Below are 17,803 nucleotides of genomic sequence, written 5' to 3'. Positions count from 1 at the left end.
TAAACTAGCATCAAACTTGTAAATAGGTACTGTGCATCACCTTGACCACATCAAAATAAAAAGTAATACTGTGTTGATCTCCAGAAATTGAAGAGTAGTATAAAAAAGGCTTTTCATAGATAACAAATTTTCTTGCATTTCTGGGACATGTGTATAGTGCCATTTGTTAAGCTCAATGAGAATAGAACCAACACCTTTAGCCTCATAGAATTTTGCATTGGTGACTCCACAATGGGTACTGGTGTAGGCAAGTCTACCAATTGAACAAAATTTACTCAATTTCTTGACATTCAAAATTATTGAATACATTGTCCTATTGAAGGGTGAGTCAATAAATATATACTTATAGATGGTGTACGTCTTAGTCAAGTATATGTTGTTAGTCCTAGTATTTGTGAATTTGAGATTTTATAGCTTAATTCAATTGTTGCTTTTTAGATCATTCCATTTAAGGAGGTTTATTTATCCTATGCAAAAATTTCTTCTATTTGGCAAGTAGTTTGACTTTGTTGCCTACAACAATGTTATTGCAATTATCTTCTAAGACAAATGACTTTGCTGTAGTTGTTAAACTAGAAACTCTATATATTTACTCATTTTTTATGTTAGATTACAATTAATTTAAAAAGTTAGAACAAGGATTAAATATTATATTCACTTCAAAAGAAACTTATATATCTTTTTAAAATTTTATAAATTATTTTTGCTTTAGAAAATTGTAAACATAACAATTATATCATAAATTTATTTGTTTTATATAATAAATTTAGAGTTTATAAATTTTATTTATGTGCTCTAATGAAGTTTCAATGGTGTGGCATTTAGAAAAAGCAGTAAAAATATCAATCTTTACTCTTTAGTGAAATTCCATAAAATTTTGTTTTGCAAAACACTGAAAACATATAATGTGTCATAACATTAGAAATATTGGTAATAACTTTTCATTCTACTGTTGAAAAACCACTCAAATATACTAACAATGTCATAAATGTTATCACAACAATACAAACATTTATTAATATGAGCATTCAAAATTAGTTTTTAATTTTTATATTATGCATATCTCCTATTAAGAAATAGTTTATTAAATTTTTTTTATATATACCTTAAATATTAGATATATAAATAGGATAAATAAACCTTTTGATGGTACAATGTAGAAATCAGCATCATAAAATTTCAAATTCACGAATACTAGAACTCAATATATATATATACTTAATTAGGAATTTGTAAGTATATATTTAATGGCTCACCATTCAATGTGACATAACAATTTAAGCACTAAGAAATTGAGTAAACTTAATTTAATTAGAGGAAGCACTTTCATTTAAATCAAGAAGTTGCATCTACTACTTGCCTAAATCAATACCTATTATGAATAAGGCATGTTTATTGTATATTTTTCAATTTAGAAATTTGGTAGTTAGTTTGATTTACTTGCTTGTAATGATGTTATTGCAATTGTCTTATACAAAAATGATATTGAGAAGGGTAGCTTAATTGACAAATGTCCTTTTTACAAAGAGATTAATGTTTTATATAAAAAATATAATTTTTATTTGTTAAACTAGAGTTTTTATATTTACTAAAACTTAAAATATTTTATTATAGATTATAATGAAATTAAAATTTTAGAACAAGGAGTAGCTACCATATTCACTTTAAAAGAGAAATTTATATATATTTTGAATTTCAAAAATTAAAAGTTAAAATATTTTTTTCTATTGTGTATACTATAGAATAAATAAAAGGTATAGTTTCTTTTTTCTTTAGATAATTGTAAGTATAATAATTATATCCTAAATTGATTAGTTTAATATATTGAATTCAAAGTTTATAAAAGTTTATTTTGGTGCTCCAATGATATTCCAATGGCATGACATTTGGAAAAAAAGTAGAAACATCAATATTAAAATGATGTTTGTACAATTTACTCTTTGGTGAAACTTTATGAATTTGTATTTCACTAAACTTTGGAAACTTATATTATGCTATACTATTATCAAGATTAATAGTAACTCTTCACTATGCTGTTGAAAAACCACCTAGACATGCTAAAAATATCATAAATGTTATCATGGGAAATACAAATGTTTCATAATATGGGTTATGATTTTTTTTATTTTTATGTTTTATGCATAACTCTAATTGAAAAAGAGTTTATTGAAGAAATGTATAGATAAACATTAGATACTGGACTTATACATGTCATCCTTGTATTATATTTTTTATCAAATTAAAATTAAATATAAAATATTATTTAGAAACTCTATTATTATTAAAATATTTAGGTTATTATTTTCCCACGAATTATGAGGTCTTTTTATACAATTTTGAGAAAATAATTAATAATTAGATAACAAATAAAAAGCTACACATATAATGCGCAAGAATGACTTTGTTAACATAGCTAGGTTTACATGTAAACGCTGAACTTGAACTTTGAATGAACTTGGTTTGAATGAACTTGTTGGTTTCGGCTGCGAAGCAGAAGGCATTCTTGGATTACAGGACGGAAACCTCGTCATCAAAACCAGAAGGCCTTGTTCTTAAAGTCTATCTTTCTGTTTACACCATCTTTGCTAGCTCTTTGACTCCAAATTAAAGCGACCACCAAAACTGCCCTCATTGTATAGTGGCGCGTTGTCTCCTTCAGCAGTGAGTCTCAGCCGTGTGCTCCCTTCTTTCGAGTTAAAAAGTGCTTGATTGCTGGGAGGGAAGCGAATGGCACGCTTGGTTGTGCGTGGATTTTGATGCTTGTTGCAGCTCTCAAGATTTCAAAGCTGGCTGTATGAGTGTCTTTCTAATGGTACTGCAAGAATGTTTTGGACAAATCATATGACTACTGAAAAGAATTTGGTGGCCGCTGCACCTCCGCTGCAGGATTACAGTGTGTTCACGTCCTAGCCCGCCTGTAATGTTCCAAATCGAATTTCGTTGAGTTCCTCCATTGAGTGGTAACCTTTTTAATTTGCATCCATTGCATTGTTGTCTCATGCTTTCATTAAGGTGCTTCAAGACCCTCAAAACGCTATTGATTAATATTACATATGGAGCGGCAAAGCAGAATTGTAAGTGAATATTCGTTAATTTTGAAAAGGTTTTTAGACGAACAAAAAATACAACATTTTTCTAACAAATAATAAAAACTGTATTTTAATACTTTAAAGTGGTATAGAGATGGAAGGAACTAAAACAACTAAAGTGAACTCTAATAAGTCTTTAAACACCAGCACTTGAACAACAGAAGCTACTAAGAATAAAACAATACTCACCTCTCAGCACTTGCAAGAGGCAAAAGAGCAACATAAGATTTTCATTAGCACCATGGTTGCCCCTACTACTGTGGAACAAAAGTTCTCCACTTATACTTCTTTTGCTTAAAGTTTCTCCTTATTGTTAGCTTTAGTATCAAACACAAGAAAGTGTAACATTAGCTTGCAATCCAGCAACTTTGCTGCTTCGTTTTCGCCAAGATGCATAAAAGATATAAAACCAGCCAAGCACAGATCCTTCAAAGGCAAGAACGGACACCTGATCCTAAACTCCTTAAGGAAAACCCCTATACAGATATAAGTATCCAACCCAAGAAAAGAGTTTTTAACTTGTACATCTTCCTCCATGGATCTAGCAAAGAGCAGTTTTTATCGCCCGGAAGCTACAAGAGAAGCTGTCCCAAAGCTCCTCGCTTTTCTCTTTCTGTCAGGTGTATGGAAAATGCAAGCGCCAGTTTTCACATTTTTTTGTTCTCTCGAAATACCTCCAGAGGAGTCTGGACAGAATGATTTCTCCGAGAGCCCAGAGTGCCATCATGACGAGCTCAAGTAGTGATTTACAGCCACACCAATTATCACCACCAGTATCACCTTGATCACTCTCATGTGCTTCTCGTTTCTCAGCCACTTGAGCTTTTGGCTCAGAAGCCCCGCCTTCTTCCCTTCTGCTTGTCAAGAACAAATGGCATAAGAACGAGAGCTTGGAATGGATGGGGAGATAACTCTAGGTACCTTTGCTTTCTCGTTCTTCCTCGCCTATCCTTCGCCTCAGAGCGTTTAACAGCGAGCCAAAGTACAGCGCAAGAACTGTGCACGTCAGGGTGATCACGTTGTACGGCATGCTGAAATCCGGTGTGGCCAGTTGCATCAATGAAACTTCGCTATATATTTGCATTGGACGCTGGCTCTGTAAGAGGAGAGCAAAGACAAAACTCGGACTTGGAAAAACAAAACAATCGACTACCTGAACAACAGCCAAAATGTGCGAGTGACCGACATCATCACTTTGGAATTGTTTGAACACACGGCACCTTGGGAAAGTGATAACTGCGGAAGGCAGATCAAATCCACGGTTTGCATCTGGAGGATGCTCGTCGATGTGAAGAAATCCCTGCATGAATGAAACAGCAAACATCAAGATCTCTTCCAAAACAACCAGCAATATCACAAACCTTGTCATATTGGATCGTCAGAGTTACGGCCTGGGTTGCAATAGAAACTCGCAGAGCAATCTCCACAGCAGCAGGAGCTTTGCGATCTTCTGCTGGTGTGAATCTCATCAGTCTAACCACGGACCAAAACTCCACGTTTCGGCCATCCAACGAAACCTGTAGCGTGTGGCCATACAAACGAACATACCACGGTATCATCTGGAGGATCATAATGTCGACGTACTCGACTGCCTCGATACCTGGAGAGTAACAGTCCCCAGAAGGACCATCATTTGCCCGAAAAGAAATGACGATGGATCCCCTTGCATTCCCGCTGCCAGCCAAGTACCGGCTTGTGTAGAACCGACCCCGAGCAGGAGACCAATCCACCGGGGCTCTCCAAGTGACTCCAAGATCAAGCTCGCTGTGCGTGCCAGCTTCATACTCGAGTAAAAGAGAGCCTGAAAGGGAGGCGAGCACCCGACTTGGAGCAGAGCTGAGGCTGAAAACACGATTGTCCACGAAGTTGATGCGTGTTTCTTTGCTGAGATCTCCAGCCAAGTGCTTCGCCAAGCTCTCCTCCAGCTCCAGATAGACACTACTTGTAGTTGCAAGCGGGCACTTGCCTTCCAGCTTTGAGCCAAACAACCCGGAGAGTGTCCAGTCTTGCAGCTTGGAAGACAGACCTTCTGAAACTGCTGGCTTTCGCAAAACAACCGTCAAGGTTTGCTCCAACGTCGTGCCTTCTTCGTCTCGATCGAAGTCACCGGAAGTGATAATCAGCCTCTGGGAATGGTACATACCACTGTAAATCGTCGGCCTGTCCAGGAGCGTCGTGAGCCCAGCCTTGTCTCTACACGGGAGAAGCTTGAGCCATGGCGTGAGGTTCTCCGTACAGACTGCTTCTCTCGGGAGTGCTCCATACCTGGTTCTCGAGCTCTTGCTCCATTTCTTTCCTTTCACCACCCTCTTCACGCCGGGAGCGTCGAAAGCTCCTCCTCCTCCTGTCCAGTTTGCCTCGGGCCTCCACGAGAACCACGGCTCCAAGAACGTAGTTGGCGACTCGAGGAAGTTGATCGAGGCGCAAAAGAGGCCCGAGAGAGCGTGCGTGAGGTTTCCCCACGTCGAATCCACCTCTGCCTCTGGAACGTCGAGAGATGCCGTAAGCTCCACTCCCACTGGCTTGGCGGCGAGCTGTGCGATCGGATCGCCCACGCCCCAGCGCTGGTAGTTCCATCGCCCTTGCGTGAAGGAGAGCTCCATTTCCTTGATTCGAAACTTCCGGACCTGTTCCAAGCGATTCTCTTATCATCGTTTCCTGGAGAAGGGATTTGAGGACTTACGAGCTGGAAGATGGCCTTGGGGAAGAGCCGGTGATGCACGCCGTAGTGATCGACGGGCGGCAATGTGCTGGCGAAGTGGAAATGAGCGAGCACATTGCCGTCGGGGAGCGGACGCAGCAACAGCTCCTCGGAAAAGTCCTCATCGATCGCATAGCAAGAGGTCAGAAGAAGAACAAAAGCAAGGGCAAAAGGAAGATCCATACTTTAGGGTTCTTCCAAGTTCTACCGTACAGTAAGAATATTACTGGAATAATCTCAATCTCAAGAGCCCTAAAATGTGAGTAGTCAAGCTCGTGGAGCTCCCTGTCGAGAATTAGCGCTGAAAACGTATAGCCACAGGACCGTAGGCACAAGCCTGTTGGGAGCCCGCGAGTGCCATCGCGCGCTTCATTTAGAATCGCGATGGAGCTCCTTGGCAGGCTTCCACGAGAGTTTTCATCCGGCCGCTCGCTTCTTGTTCCTGGCATCAAGCATCCTGGAAGAGGCAAGGTGATTGAGCGTGGCCATGGCAATCAAGCACGAGATCGTTCCCTCGGTAGATCCTGTCCTCCTAGCTCCAAAATCTGGAAGGGATTCTCCCAAAGACGAAACGCCAGCCTCGAATGCACCCATATTGTCATATTGGTTCAAGTAGATGGTACGATATTTTATTACTGGAACCAGGAGAAAAGAGGCGCATTCGAGGCGCTCGCTGCCAGCTCGGATGGAATCACCACCGATTCGCGCCTCTCAGGGACGGGGAATAATCTCCTCGGGTACCCGTTTAACTACATGGTATGATATTTTTTATTGGAACCCGGTTGCTGAGATGATGGCTACCAGGTAAGTGTAGAGGTAAACCGTTGTACGAGACCCGGGTTCGATGCCGAAGGGTCCACTCAACAAGGACTTTTATGCAAAAAATTTACTAAATAAGGAGCCATTATTCTGGTTCGCCAGCTCACTAAAAGAGCTTAGACCAGTCAGTTAGGACCTCAGTCTCCCAAACCATATGTTTCTGGTTCGATTCTTTTCTCGATATTATAAATATTTGACCGAGGTGCACAAGCCGAGCTACGTTGTCGCGCTGAAGGATTCACCTCAACCTCGTGCAGATTGCTGCCGAGGGCAAGCCGGATGTTTGTCTCAAACAAAGCTGGAAGGCAAGTGCCCGCTTGCAACTACAAGTAGTGTCCATTTGGAGCTGGAGGAGAGCTTGGCGAAGCATTTGGTCGAAACAGGCACCAACTTCGTGGATAATCGTGTTTTTAGCCTCAGTTCTGCTCCAAGTCGGGTGCTCGCGTCGTCTTCAGGCTCTCTTTTATGGCACACACAGCGAGTTTGAACTTGGAGAGCTCCGGTGGATTGGTCTTGGGCTCGCCCTTGGCTGACAGCGAGAATGCAAGGGGATCCATCGTCATTTCGTTTCGGGCAAAAGATGCTCCCGGGACTGTTTCCAGGTATGACATTATGATCCTCCAGATGGTTCCGTGGTATGTTTGTTTGTATGGCCACACCTACAGGATGCCCGAAACGTGGAGTTCAGACTGATGAGAGTCACACCAGCGGAAGATCGCAAAGCTCCTGCTGCCGTGGAGATTGCTCTGCGAGTTTCTATTGCAACATTGACGATCCAGTATGACAAGGTTTGTGATATTGCTGATTGTTTTGGAAGAGATCTTGATGTTGCTGTTCCATTCATGCAGGGATTTCTTCACATCGACGAGCATCCTCCGGATGCAAAACCGTGGATTTCATCTGTCCATACGCTCTTGGGAAGCAGAAGCGCCAAAAGCTCATCAAGTGGCTGAGAAACGAAGTGATGATACTGGTGGTGATAATTGGTGTGGCTGTAAATGGGCTCTCGGAGAAATCATTCTGTCCAGACTACTCCAGAGGTATTTCGAGAGAACAATGTAGACGCTTGCGTTTCCCATCCACCACACAAAGAGAAACGCGAGCCAACAAGGTAACCCAGGAGCTTTGGGAGAGCTTCTCTTATAGCTTCCGGCTGTTAAAAATCGATCTAGCTGCGCTTTGCTAGATCCATGGAGGAGAGTTTTCAATATGTACAGCCTGGGAAGTTAAAAACTTTCTTCTTGAGCTGGATTTATCATGAGGCTTCAGGCTTGGAACTGGTTGTTTTTATCTTTTATCAATCTTGGTGAAAACGAAGCAGCGCAAAGTTGCTGGATGGCAAGCTAATGTTACACTTTCTTGTGTTCAATACTAAAGCTAGCATTAGAAGTTTTACAGCAGTCAGCGGCCATGGTGGCAATGAAATGGGAGGAAAAATGTAGAGCTTATTCAAACCTTTTGTTGCTTGTGCCACTCTCTGCCAGTGCTGCCTTTTCCCGCTGACTCTGTGAAACTCCTGGAGGAAGCCTGATACACGGTAAGGCGCAGCCGAGGAGAGCATTGTTTTACTCTCAGTGAGCCAAGAGGGTCTGCTCGATTTTAGTTTGAATCACTCCTGTGAAATTTTCCTTCCTTCGCGAGAAGCATTTAGAACCGCGATGGGAGAGGGTGGGCGGCGAGGCGATAGAGCGCTGCCACGATGATCGATTCATCTAAATCCTGTCCTACTAAAACCAGACGGGGACGAAACGCCCAGCAGGACGAATGCGCGGGATAATGGGCGATCTAAATGGATTTCGCAAAGACACATGGTTCAAGTACATGGTATGATTTTTTTATTACGGGAACCCGGTTGCCGAGATGATGGCTATCAGGTAAGTGTAGAGGTAAACCGTTGTACAAGACCCGGGTTCGATGCCGAAGGGTCCACTCAACAAGGACTTTTATGCAAATATTTTGCTCAATAAGTAGCCGCTATTCTGGCTCGCAAGCTCACAAAAACAGCTTAGACCAGTCAGTTAGGACATCGGCCTCTCTAAACAAACGTTTCGGGCTCGATTCTCTATAGTAGAATAAAATAAAGATTATTCATAAATGCCAAGTTTTAGGGCTAGGGCTAGCTAGGGCTTTGGCATCCAGGAGAGAATGCGGGGGAAATCCAGAGCCTAGAGGGAGCATTGGCCAGATTTGCAAGCCAGGATGACCAAGGTCGATGTGAGCTCCCCCGGCAATGGCGCCACCTCGCAAAATCCGAGCTACGCAGTGGGCAACAGCAGCAAGATCGTCAAGGAAGTGGCCGGGGCAGCGGCGGCGGGGATCCCTGGGCTTCCTCTCGTCGTCGCGCTGAATTGCCTCGAGGATTGGCAGATCCTCAATGCCGATGCTCTGGCCGGCATTGCGACGCTGGAGCACCTCAACCTCGCGCAGATTGCCGAGGGCAAGCTGGAGACTGCGGCGGCCGTGATCATCCATTCCCTGGATCTCCCCCGCGCGGCGCAGCGGCGGCTCCAGCCCTGGCAGCTGATTCTCTGCCTGGGATCTATTAACAAGCCGGCGGATTCCGCCGCGGCGGCCGAGATGGGACTCAAGCTCGTTCATGTGGATTGTGGGAGGGGCGAGGAGATTGCCGACACGGTCATGGCGTTGCTCCTGGGATTGCTGAGGCACACGCATTCTCTCTCGGCTCAGGGATTTGCAAGCGCTGGCTGGCTGGGATCGATCCAGCCGCTGTGCAAGGGGATGAGGAGATGCCGGGGGCTCGTCATGGGGATCGTTGGTCGGACGCCATCCGCCTGTGCTCTTGCGGTTCGCTGCCTGGCGTTTAAGATGAGAGTGATATACTATGAGACCGAAGAGGTAAGAATTTTTTTTTTCCTTAGTGCTTGTGAGGGAGCTGCTAACTTTGTTGTGGATTTTTTTTTGATGGTGCTTTCGAGGGAGCTGCTAACTTTGTTTGTGGATTTTCTATCAGGTGAAAGAGCAGACTCGCAAGTCTTTTCCTGCGTTTGCTACCAAAGTGGAAAGTCTGAATGAGCTTCTTTCTCAAAGTGATGTGGTTTCGCTTCACTGCCCGCTCACCAACGACACCGTCCAGATTATAAACGCCGAAGCTTTGCAGTACATCAAACCAGGTACCCTTTTTCTCTTTTTCTTTTTTGGTTTCGTTTGCATGCCATGCGTGAATGACCGCATTCTAGTGTTACACGAATTTTTGTTGACGAGCTCAGCGTGCTTTCGCTCAGGGGCTATTATTGTGAATTCAAGCAGCTGCCATCTACTCGACGACTGCGCTGTGAAGCAAGCTCTCATTGACGGCATCATTGCTGGCTGCGCTTTGGATGGCGTCGAAGGTCCGCAATGGCTGGAAGCGTGGGTAAGCACCTGGTTTTTTTATGCGACATGTTTGGAACTTGACTCGTGTTTCTACAGGTCAGGGAGATGTCAAACGTGTTAATTCTTCCTCGGAGTGCCGATTACAGTGACGATGCGTGGAACGAAATCCGGTTAAAGGCATTTTCTCTGCTGAGGTCCTATCTTGTCAATGGAGTTATTCCTGCGAGTTCTGTTTCAGAGGACGAAGAGGACTGGCAGGAAGAGAAGCATGAGCGGTTCGAGAGAGAAAGTGCCAAAGAAGACGATCAGTGGATTGCAGACTCGCAGACCGGCCAGCAGTTTCACCGGAAGCAGCTTGTTTATCCGCCACAGGAGATCCGCGAGGCTCGCAGTATGTACAACAAATCGGGAAAGAAGTCGAAGAAGAGGGGCTCGAGACGGAAATCTCACCAGGTGCCAGAATCGTTCCCAGTTCCGGAGAGAGATGCTAACTGGGTGGCATTGCAAAGAGATGATCCCGGGGGCACAAGCGGGAGAGACCAAGCGGTGAATTCAACTTCCCGTTTCACCTCGCCCGACGATTCCAAGGCCCGACGCGAAGACGCGGACGTGAGCTCGGAGAAACCGGCTAGCGAGTCCGTGCAGGACCTTCAAGCGATCGATGTGCTGAAGGAAGGCTACGTCGTTGCTGTCCGTCCAGTGACTGGGAATGGTTACTACGTTGCTCGGCAGAAAGGTCCCGGACGAAGGTGGTGCCTGGACGTCATGTCGGATGTCACTCCCAGAGATCCTGCTGCTCAGTTCCTCGTGGTGCTACGAAATAGAGTACGTTTTTTTTCATTTTTCCATAGCTCTCTTACACAGGACTAAACATTTCTATGTTCTTCTCTTTGGTTTCAGGATCGTCTTGGTTTGAGATCACTGGCTGCTGGTGGAAAGCTTCTACAGGTTCTCCTCGATCTTATGTTTTATCTCCTGTCAATGCTTTTATGTGTGTGTGCAGTCCAACAAGAAATCGGAGCTCGTGTTCCTCAACCACAATTTCGATATGTGGGAGAGCTGGGTGCTCGAAGGGTCCCAGCTGAGCGACTGTACGCTCGTGAATAGCAAATTCAGAGGGGTAAGTAGCGCTATCCAGCGCGGCGTCTCTTTCATTTTTCTCTCTTTCACTGACTCCTCACTGTCACAACTCATAAAGGTGTCCATGGACGTGTCAATGGAGGTACTGGCAGCCGTGGGAGAGGACGATGGCGTGGCGAGGTGGCTGAGCTGAGAGTTTGATCCAATGCTCGCAAGAAATAAAGTCTATCTGTGAAGGTATACTTTTGATTCTCCTTGACTCGGAGAGAGCTTCTAACGTGTAACTTTGATTTGTTTGCGATAGTGAAATACATTATAGTACGTCCAGGAAGAAATCGCGCATCAAAGAAAAAAGGGACTCCAGCAGCACGCCGGTGATCACTGTACAAGCTGTGAGATTTTACGTAGACCGGGAGCTCGGCTATGGTGGAACGAGAGCCCGCTCTCCAAGTAACTTGGAGCAGCTCTCTCACTGGAGCCAACTGTCAAGAGCTAAAACGCGAAGAAACTCCGGGCGAGAGCTCAAAAGGAAGGAACAACGCCAAAGGAGGCATCGTAAGAGTCCATCTCGCCTCGCTTGGCAAACCTTCCTTTGATCCTGGGCCGGGTCTCAGCGTAAGCTTTGCGAGAAGCGTACCTTATCGTCTTCTCAAACTTCCTGTTCTTGCGCTTTTCCCTGTAGCGCAGCACCCTGGCCTCCCGCGCGATCGGCTCGAGGGGAGTGGCGTGGTGGAGTGGCGCCGCCGCCGCCTGCGCCTCGCCGCTGCCAAACACTGACGAAGAAGTCGGCCGGCTCTGGGGAGTTGAGATGTCGCTCAAGCTTGCGTCCGGGACGACTCCAACATCGATCGAGGATGCCTGGCGGAGGAAAGAGCGAAGATTATAAACGTGAAAAGAGAGAGCTTGTGAAGAACTTACGCTGAGGCTCAGGCCGGGGCAGTAGGCGTGTGGAGGTGATTTGTCGTGGACGTCGAGATCGTATGAGTCGGCGTTGGATCCCACTGGCGAGGAGGAGTGGAGAGCTCCTCCGGTGGTGTGGATTGGAACCAAGCTGTCGGTGACCGAGTGGAGCGCGCCCAGGAAGTCCATGTCCAAGTAGGAGTCCTCGTCCGAGAAGAGATCGAAGTTGGCCGCGGCCTGGGACTTGAGGAGGAGCTTCTCGATCCGGAGGGGCGGAGGTGCCGATGGCTTGAGAGTGGAGTAGAAGTCGGTGCTCTCCACTCCAACATCGCCGCCACCATCGCCTCCGCCAGCAAAGTCGTCGGGATCGTTGGAGTCGCCGTCTCCAGCGCCGCCATCGCTGGAGCCGCCACTGCCACCGCCGCCGCCGAGCTTCTCTCCATCGCTCTTGGCGAGATTGTTGGGCTGTGGGAGGAGCCACGACGCGGCCTCCGCAGCGGAGCTCTCCTCCTCGTCGTCCTCGTCCTCGTCCTTGAGAAGATAGCTGCATTGCTGCTGCTGGTCGTGGTGGTCCTGGGCTTTGACGTGGTTCGCGTTGCCGGTGTCGTGGAGGATTGGCGGAGCTGGAGGAGGAGCGGCGCCGCCGTCGCTAGAGTCGACGAAGGGCGTGATTGGCACGCGCTCGTGGCGGCGGGCGAGGGGATTGGCGGAGTGGATATCGCTGTCGCAGGTGACGCACAGCGCCGCCGCGTCCGCCTTGCAGGTGACCGCCGCCGGGGCGTGCTCGCAGACCTCGCAGACGAGGACGCGCTCGTGTCGCGACGCGAGCTTGTTGGCGCAGTGGACCTTGTTGTCGCAAGAACAGCACAGGAAGGCCGCGTCCGCCCGGCAGTAGATCACTGCATTCCCCGACTGGCACGCATCGCATGGCTTCGTCATTGCTGGATCGATCGATTCGTGGAAATGGCCGTCGATGCCGCAAGATTTGGCCGAAATATCGGTCGATTCGATGGAAATGGCCGTCGATGCCAAGATTTGGCGATCGATTCTCCGATATTTCGCTGGAATCCTCGATCGTGATCCAAAGAACCAAGAAATCTGCCTTGTGCCGTTCAGCTAAGCCGCTAATCCATCACCGATCCAACCAGTACCTGACGATCCAATCGCGAGTGTCAGCGCCAAAGGGCAGAGCGCGCTATGGATTGACTGGAAGAACTAGATGGAACCTCCATAGCCATTTCTCGCCTCGCGAATATACGCCCCCCAGTGTAGATAGGATGCGTCACCAACAACCAAGCCTTTATCGCCACGTGGAAGGCTCGCACACGTGGCTAGCGATGGGCGCCTGTCAATCTTTATCTTTCCCACTGGCGCCTCCACGCTGGCGCGTTTCGCCGGGCAGCTCGTGATCCAGTGTCCACACTTTGTGCCACGTCGGTGCCAAGGTGGCGGGGACAGTGACCAGTGCGCACGGCTTGGCCAAGAGCCACATATTTGTCCACTCTCAGTAAAGTTGGCGAGCCAGAAAACCTCCAGTACGCAATCTAGTGGCAAAGAAAAAGAAGAAGAAAAAAAAGAGCCAATTGTCTTGACAATGCTCTTTACTTTCTTTGAGCCTGATTTCTTGACAATGCTCTTTGATTTCTTGACGATGCTCTTTGATTTTCTTCGAGACTCTTACCTCCTACGAAACAAATTTGAGGATGGTCTGGGAACGAAACAAAGATCACAAGTTTTTAGAGTTTGAGATGTGAATGAACCGACTTACGCTGTGTAGCGTTCCATGATTGCCGCGTAGGCCTCCTCTGTGAGGTTCCATAGCCGCTTGGCCAGTTTCTCGTCGCGGGACAGCGCCGATGAAGGGAGCGTGAAGCCGTTTCCACCGAAGAAATACTTCCCAGAGACTTCCTGCGAGTTGTGAAGGGGATTTAGAAGGGTGGCGATGAGGATTTGGATTTACCATGGGAGCTAGAGCGGCATCAACCACGGCTCTCGCTCCACACCGTGGCGATTGTAGCAAAAACACTCCTTTTAGCATCATGAACGCGAACTGCACAAGCCACCACGGCAGCTCTCTCAGGATTTTCGTCTCGACTACCCCCGGATCAGCTGCCCTGTAGAAATGAACAAGAAACTCAACGCTAGACAAAGATGAACTGGATCTTACATGACTGAAACTCGCAAGTACTTCCGATGGAGCTGATATGTCCACAAAAGTTCATAAACTACAAATATGGTGAATCAGAAGCGGAAGAACCAAGTATCATGTTAGCAAGGAGCTTACGTTTCGAAACCTCGTAAGTCATTGCCATTCTATAGTTGTCCTCGTCGTCCAGCTTTTTCTTTCCCAGCATCTTCCAAAATTCTGAAGGAAGCTTTCGCGCTGGAAAGCGAAGTTCAGCGCACAAGAGAGCGTTTGCGCAAGAATGTACTCACAGGATCTGTGCGTGAAAGAAACGACATTCACAATACGTGCCGTATGCGAGGACTTTTGAAGCTTCGGAAGAAGCAATTGCGTGAGTATGTAAGGCCCCAGATAGTTCGTCATGACCACCCTGAAATGCAAAAGGATAAAACGAGAAGTGAGAGAAAGAAAGAAAGAAAAGAAAGAGGGAGAAAGTTTGTTACCGATCGTATCCATCGCTCGTGCATTGCGGAGTCGCGGCAAAAATCCCCGCATTGTTGACGAGCAGCTGGAGCGAGACTTGTGTAGTTCCCAGCCACTCCTCCACCGATTTCACGAAACTCAGTATTGATGGCACTGAGCACAGGTCGAGCACCATGGGATAGAGCAAAAGATCTTCATGCGTCTTGTGTAGCTCCTTCGCAGCCTAAGAGAACTCCCAAGTCAGCGATGGATAAGAGAATGTAGGCATACCTTCTCAAGGTTGGCTAGTGATCTTCCAGCTGATCAAAGAATAAGAAGCGAAGCAAAAGGAAGAGAAAGCTTGCTGCTACCTAGAACTACGTGATAGCCTTCGAGAGCCAGGATCTCTGCGGTTGCCTTCCCAATCCCCGACGAAGCCTGGGAAGAACATCACTTAAAGCTAGAGAGGATCAAAACGAAAGAGAGAAACATACCCCAGTGACGATGCAAGCTCGAGCGCAATGCGAGGCGGGCGCGCAGCGAGGATAAATGGCGGCGCGACCAAACACCAGCCGAAACAAGAGCCTGAAATACGCGCATAGCAGAACGAGCGTCCACACAACGGCCATGCGCCATAGCTCGAGCACCATCCTCTCGCGATCCAACCATGCCCTAATATTTGTAATATATCATTTTATTACGAAGAAGTTACTTGAGGATAGCATCACGAGCGCGATCACAGCTTAGAACTTAGATATGAGTACTCTACATTGCTACTGATACAAAACTTGCGCAAAAGGAGAGATCGCTGACGATATCTCTTGCTCAATCGTCGAGATAGTAGTAGGATCCCGCGGCCTTTTGCTCTCGATCTTTGGTGGAGTCGAGCTTGTTGATGCGAGGCCTGAAGTTCGTGGGGTCTCGCCGGAAGGTGATGTCCAGGTGCTGCAAAGCGAAACAAACGTAAGATCCATGGAGAAACGAAAAGAAAAAAAGAAAGAAGCTACTCACAGAGAGGAAGAGATTCATTCCTGTGAGGAGACTCTGGGGCGGATTGGCAATGCAATCCACCGATGGCCTCCCCTCGTAGACGATGACCCTGTCCGCCAAGTATGTCGCCATGATAAAGTCGTGCTCCACCACGAAGGCGGTCTTCTTGGCGTGGAGGATGAATCGCTTGATCACCTTGGATGCCACAATACGCTGCTCGGAGTCTAAGTAAGCGCTGGGCTCGTCGATAAGGTAGATATCAGCAGGCTGCAAATGCAAGCATGTGTTAAGATCCATTGGAAAGAAAGAAATGTGAAGGAAGGAGTAGTACCTTTCCAAGGCAAAGGCAGAGCGCAACGCGCTGGAGCTCTCCACCGGATAAGTTGACAACATCCTGATCCATGAGCGCTTCGATCTGGAGCGGCTTCATCACGTCCGTGTTGAATTGAGGATGCATGTACGAGTCGCGGATTTTCGAGTGAAGCAGGTGCCGCACTGTCGACTGGAACTTGGGACTGATCTTTTGTGGCTTGTACGAGACGTTGAACTCCGGAATGTCCACGGAGTCATCCACATCGTCAGGTTTCAGCAAACCAGCCTGGTAGAAGACAACATCATGAACTTGCGGGAAAGAGTGACAAAGTTTCTAAACACGTACCAGCATCCTTATGAACGTAGTCTTCCCAGTTCCATTCTCCCCAAGCATCACGATGATTTGCGAGTCCGTGAACTCGCCCTCCTTGATTTGAAGCTTGAAGCCTCCTTGAGTCTTCGACATAGACGGATACTTGTACCGAGCGTACGTCTGGACTTCCTCAACGCTTTCTTGAGCACTCTCAGCAACCTTACATATGAATGAAAACGTCTTAAGCAGATAGAGTTTGCAAGACTGATTCATACCTTGAAAGTAAGTGACTCATCACGGAACCTCAGATTTTCCGTGGGAACGAATCCAGCGAGGAAAATGTTGATACCTTCTCTCACGGAGAAGGGAAGCGTCACAACACCATAAGCACCTGGTTTCCCGTAGAGGCAGCAGATGAAGTCGGACAGGTAGTCTAGCACGCTCAAGTCATGCTCCACAACGATCACATAGCTGTCGAAAAATCAGAAAGGTTGAGTGGAAAAACCAAGAAAGAAAAGAACTCTTACCTATTTGGCCTCAGAAGGGAACGAACGACCTGAGCAGCTTTCAACCTCTGCTTGACATCGAGATAGCTGGATGGCTCGTCAAACATGTAAATCTCAGCATTCTGCACGGCCACCACGGCAATAGCGAAACGTTGGAGCTCCCCACCGGACAGATCCCCGACATCTCGGTCCAAGACGTTATTTAGATCCAGATCATGGCACAGATCCGTTTTCAGATCCTTTTCGTCCTTCTGCGAGAGAACTTCCCCGACGTTGCCTTTAACTGCTTTGGGAATATGATCGACGTATTGTGGTTTGATGATGGCCTGAGGCAGAAGGTTTAAGTGATGGAGTGAACTGTAAGTTTCCTTACCTTCAGGTGATCTTCCAGAATACGTGTGAAGTAGTTCTGTAGCTCGGATCCTCGGAAGTATGTCAAGATCTCTTGCCAGTCCGGCGGATTCTACAACAAAACAATGTCATGAACAAGAAAATAAATAAATAAAAAATCGAAAGTACCGCAAACTTCCCAAGGTTGGGCTTGAGTTTTCCAGCAAGAACTTTCAGCGCAGTAGATTTCCCGATACCGTTCGTGCCAACAAGACCCAAGACCTGGCCTGGCCTTGGAACAGGCAGCCTGTTTACGTGAACTACAAGTCACCACCACAACGCATCTGGGAAACAAGCAAACCTGTGGAGCTTGAAAGTGTTTGCTCCGTATCGATGCGTGGTATCTTTGTCAAGGTCCTTGGGAAGATTGATGATCTGTATCGCTTCAAAGGGACATTTCTGCCACACACCACAACAACTAAGAACCATAAAAGCCCACGAAAAAATAGAAGCTTGCACCGACCTTCACGCAAATACCACAACCGATGCACAGCTCCTCCGAAATAAATGCGATCTTCGATGCGGACGAGACCTCGATGCACAGCTTCCCTGGAATTCGAATTAGGCCATCGCAGATCTAGCGCGAGAGAAGTAAACCTTGCCTGTTTTCACCACGGGGCAGCTCTTCTTGCACTCCTGCCGGCACTTCTTGGGTTTGCAACGATCGGAGCTGACAATCGCGATCCTAGTGAGGCGATCCATCGCGCCCCCCCTCACCGCGGCTTGGGCGGCTGGAGGCACTGAGCGCTCTCACCACAACTGGAGCCCTAGATTCTAGGGTTT

The 17,803-nt window shown here is 46.9% G+C and overlaps 5 protein-coding genes across 7 annotated transcripts; 1 reads left to right on the top strand and 4 right to left on the bottom strand.

The window, feature by feature from the left end:
• Nucleotides 1–3,576: 3,576 nt before the first annotated feature.
• On the bottom strand, nt 3,577–5,990 carry LOC9635456 (GPI transamidase component PIG-T). Of its 2 annotated transcripts, XM_024664921.1 has the most exons (5): nt 5,773–5,990; nt 4,451–5,716; nt 4,243–4,389; nt 4,011–4,185; nt 3,577–3,943 (listed from the first exon to the last, which is right to left on the bottom strand). In XM_024664921.1, the coding sequence occupies exons 1-5, from the start codon at nt 5,971–5,973 to the stop codon at nt 3,813–3,815; spliced, it is 1,920 nt and encodes a 639-aa protein (XP_024520689.1). In that variant the 5' UTR covers nt 5,974–5,990; the 3' UTR covers nt 3,577–3,812. The 2 variants fall into 2 exon arrangements, with proteins under 2 accessions (XP_024520689.1, XP_024520688.1); XM_024664920.1 differs by having other exon boundaries at nt 4,011–4,389.
• A 2,740-nt stretch (nt 5,991–8,730) lies between these two features.
• On the top strand, nt 8,731–11,668 carry LOC9635430 (C-terminal binding protein AN). 2 transcript variants are annotated; one of them, XM_024664913.1, is made up of 8 exons: nt 8,731–9,465; nt 9,581–9,740; nt 9,852–9,982; nt 10,039–10,767; nt 10,843–10,890; nt 10,946–11,062; nt 11,141–11,259; nt 11,327–11,668. In XM_024664913.1, the coding sequence occupies exons 1-7, from the start codon at nt 8,809–8,811 to the stop codon at nt 11,213–11,215; spliced, it is 1,917 nt and encodes a 638-aa protein (XP_024520681.1). In that variant the 5' UTR covers nt 8,731–8,808; the 3' UTR covers nt 11,216–11,259; nt 11,327–11,668. The 2 variants fall into 2 exon arrangements, with proteins under 2 accessions (XP_024520681.1, XP_002991219.2); XM_002991173.3 differs by having other exon boundaries at nt 11,141–11,343.
• On the bottom strand, nt 11,291–13,239 carry LOC9635429 (zinc finger protein CONSTANS). The gene is made up of 2 exons (XM_024664915.1): nt 11,941–13,239; nt 11,291–11,880 (listed from the first exon to the last, which is right to left on the bottom strand). Exons 1-2 carry the CDS (start codon nt 12,859–12,861, stop codon nt 11,545–11,547), a joined length of 1,257 nt encoding a protein of 418 aa, XP_024520683.1. The 5' UTR covers nt 12,862–13,239; the 3' UTR covers nt 11,291–11,544.
• A 271-nt stretch (nt 13,240–13,510) lies between these two features.
• LOC9635455 (retinol dehydrogenase 11) lies at nt 13,511–15,169 on the bottom strand. Its single transcript, XM_024664918.1, has 10 exons — nt 15,004–15,169; nt 14,881–14,947; nt 14,801–14,829; nt 14,551–14,753; nt 14,359–14,477; nt 14,207–14,305; nt 14,090–14,147; nt 13,883–14,036; nt 13,691–13,830; nt 13,511–13,630 (listed from the first exon to the last, which is right to left on the bottom strand). Exons 1-10 carry the CDS (start codon nt 15,157–15,159, stop codon nt 13,600–13,602), a joined length of 1,056 nt encoding a protein of 351 aa, XP_024520686.1. The 5' UTR covers nt 15,160–15,169; the 3' UTR covers nt 13,511–13,599.
• Nucleotides 15,170–15,187: 18 nt separating this feature from the next.
• LOC112342702 (ABC transporter E family member 2) lies at nt 15,188–17,787 on the bottom strand. The gene is made up of 11 exons (XM_024664914.1): nt 17,623–17,787; nt 17,484–17,569; nt 17,322–17,419; nt 17,150–17,267; nt 17,004–17,093; nt 16,652–16,956; nt 16,400–16,595; nt 16,158–16,343; nt 15,831–16,097; nt 15,521–15,766; nt 15,188–15,454 (listed from the first exon to the last, which is right to left on the bottom strand). The coding sequence occupies exons 1-11, from the start codon at nt 17,720–17,722 to the stop codon at nt 15,335–15,337; spliced, it is 1,812 nt and encodes a 603-aa protein (XP_024520682.1). The 5' UTR covers nt 17,723–17,787; the 3' UTR covers nt 15,188–15,334.
• Between the last annotated feature and the right edge of the window lie 16 nt (nt 17,788–17,803).

This window comes from Selaginella moellendorffii, unplaced genomic scaffold (genome assembly GCF_000143415.4).
Source record: "Selaginella moellendorffii unplaced genomic scaffold, v1.0 SELMOscaffold_116, whole genome shotgun sequence".
Classification (NCBI taxonomy): domain Eukaryota; kingdom Viridiplantae; phylum Streptophyta; class Lycopodiopsida; order Selaginellales; family Selaginellaceae; genus Selaginella; species Selaginella moellendorffii.
Note: the sequence above shows the minus strand (reverse complement) of the source record. Positions and strands in the feature narration are given on the sequence as shown.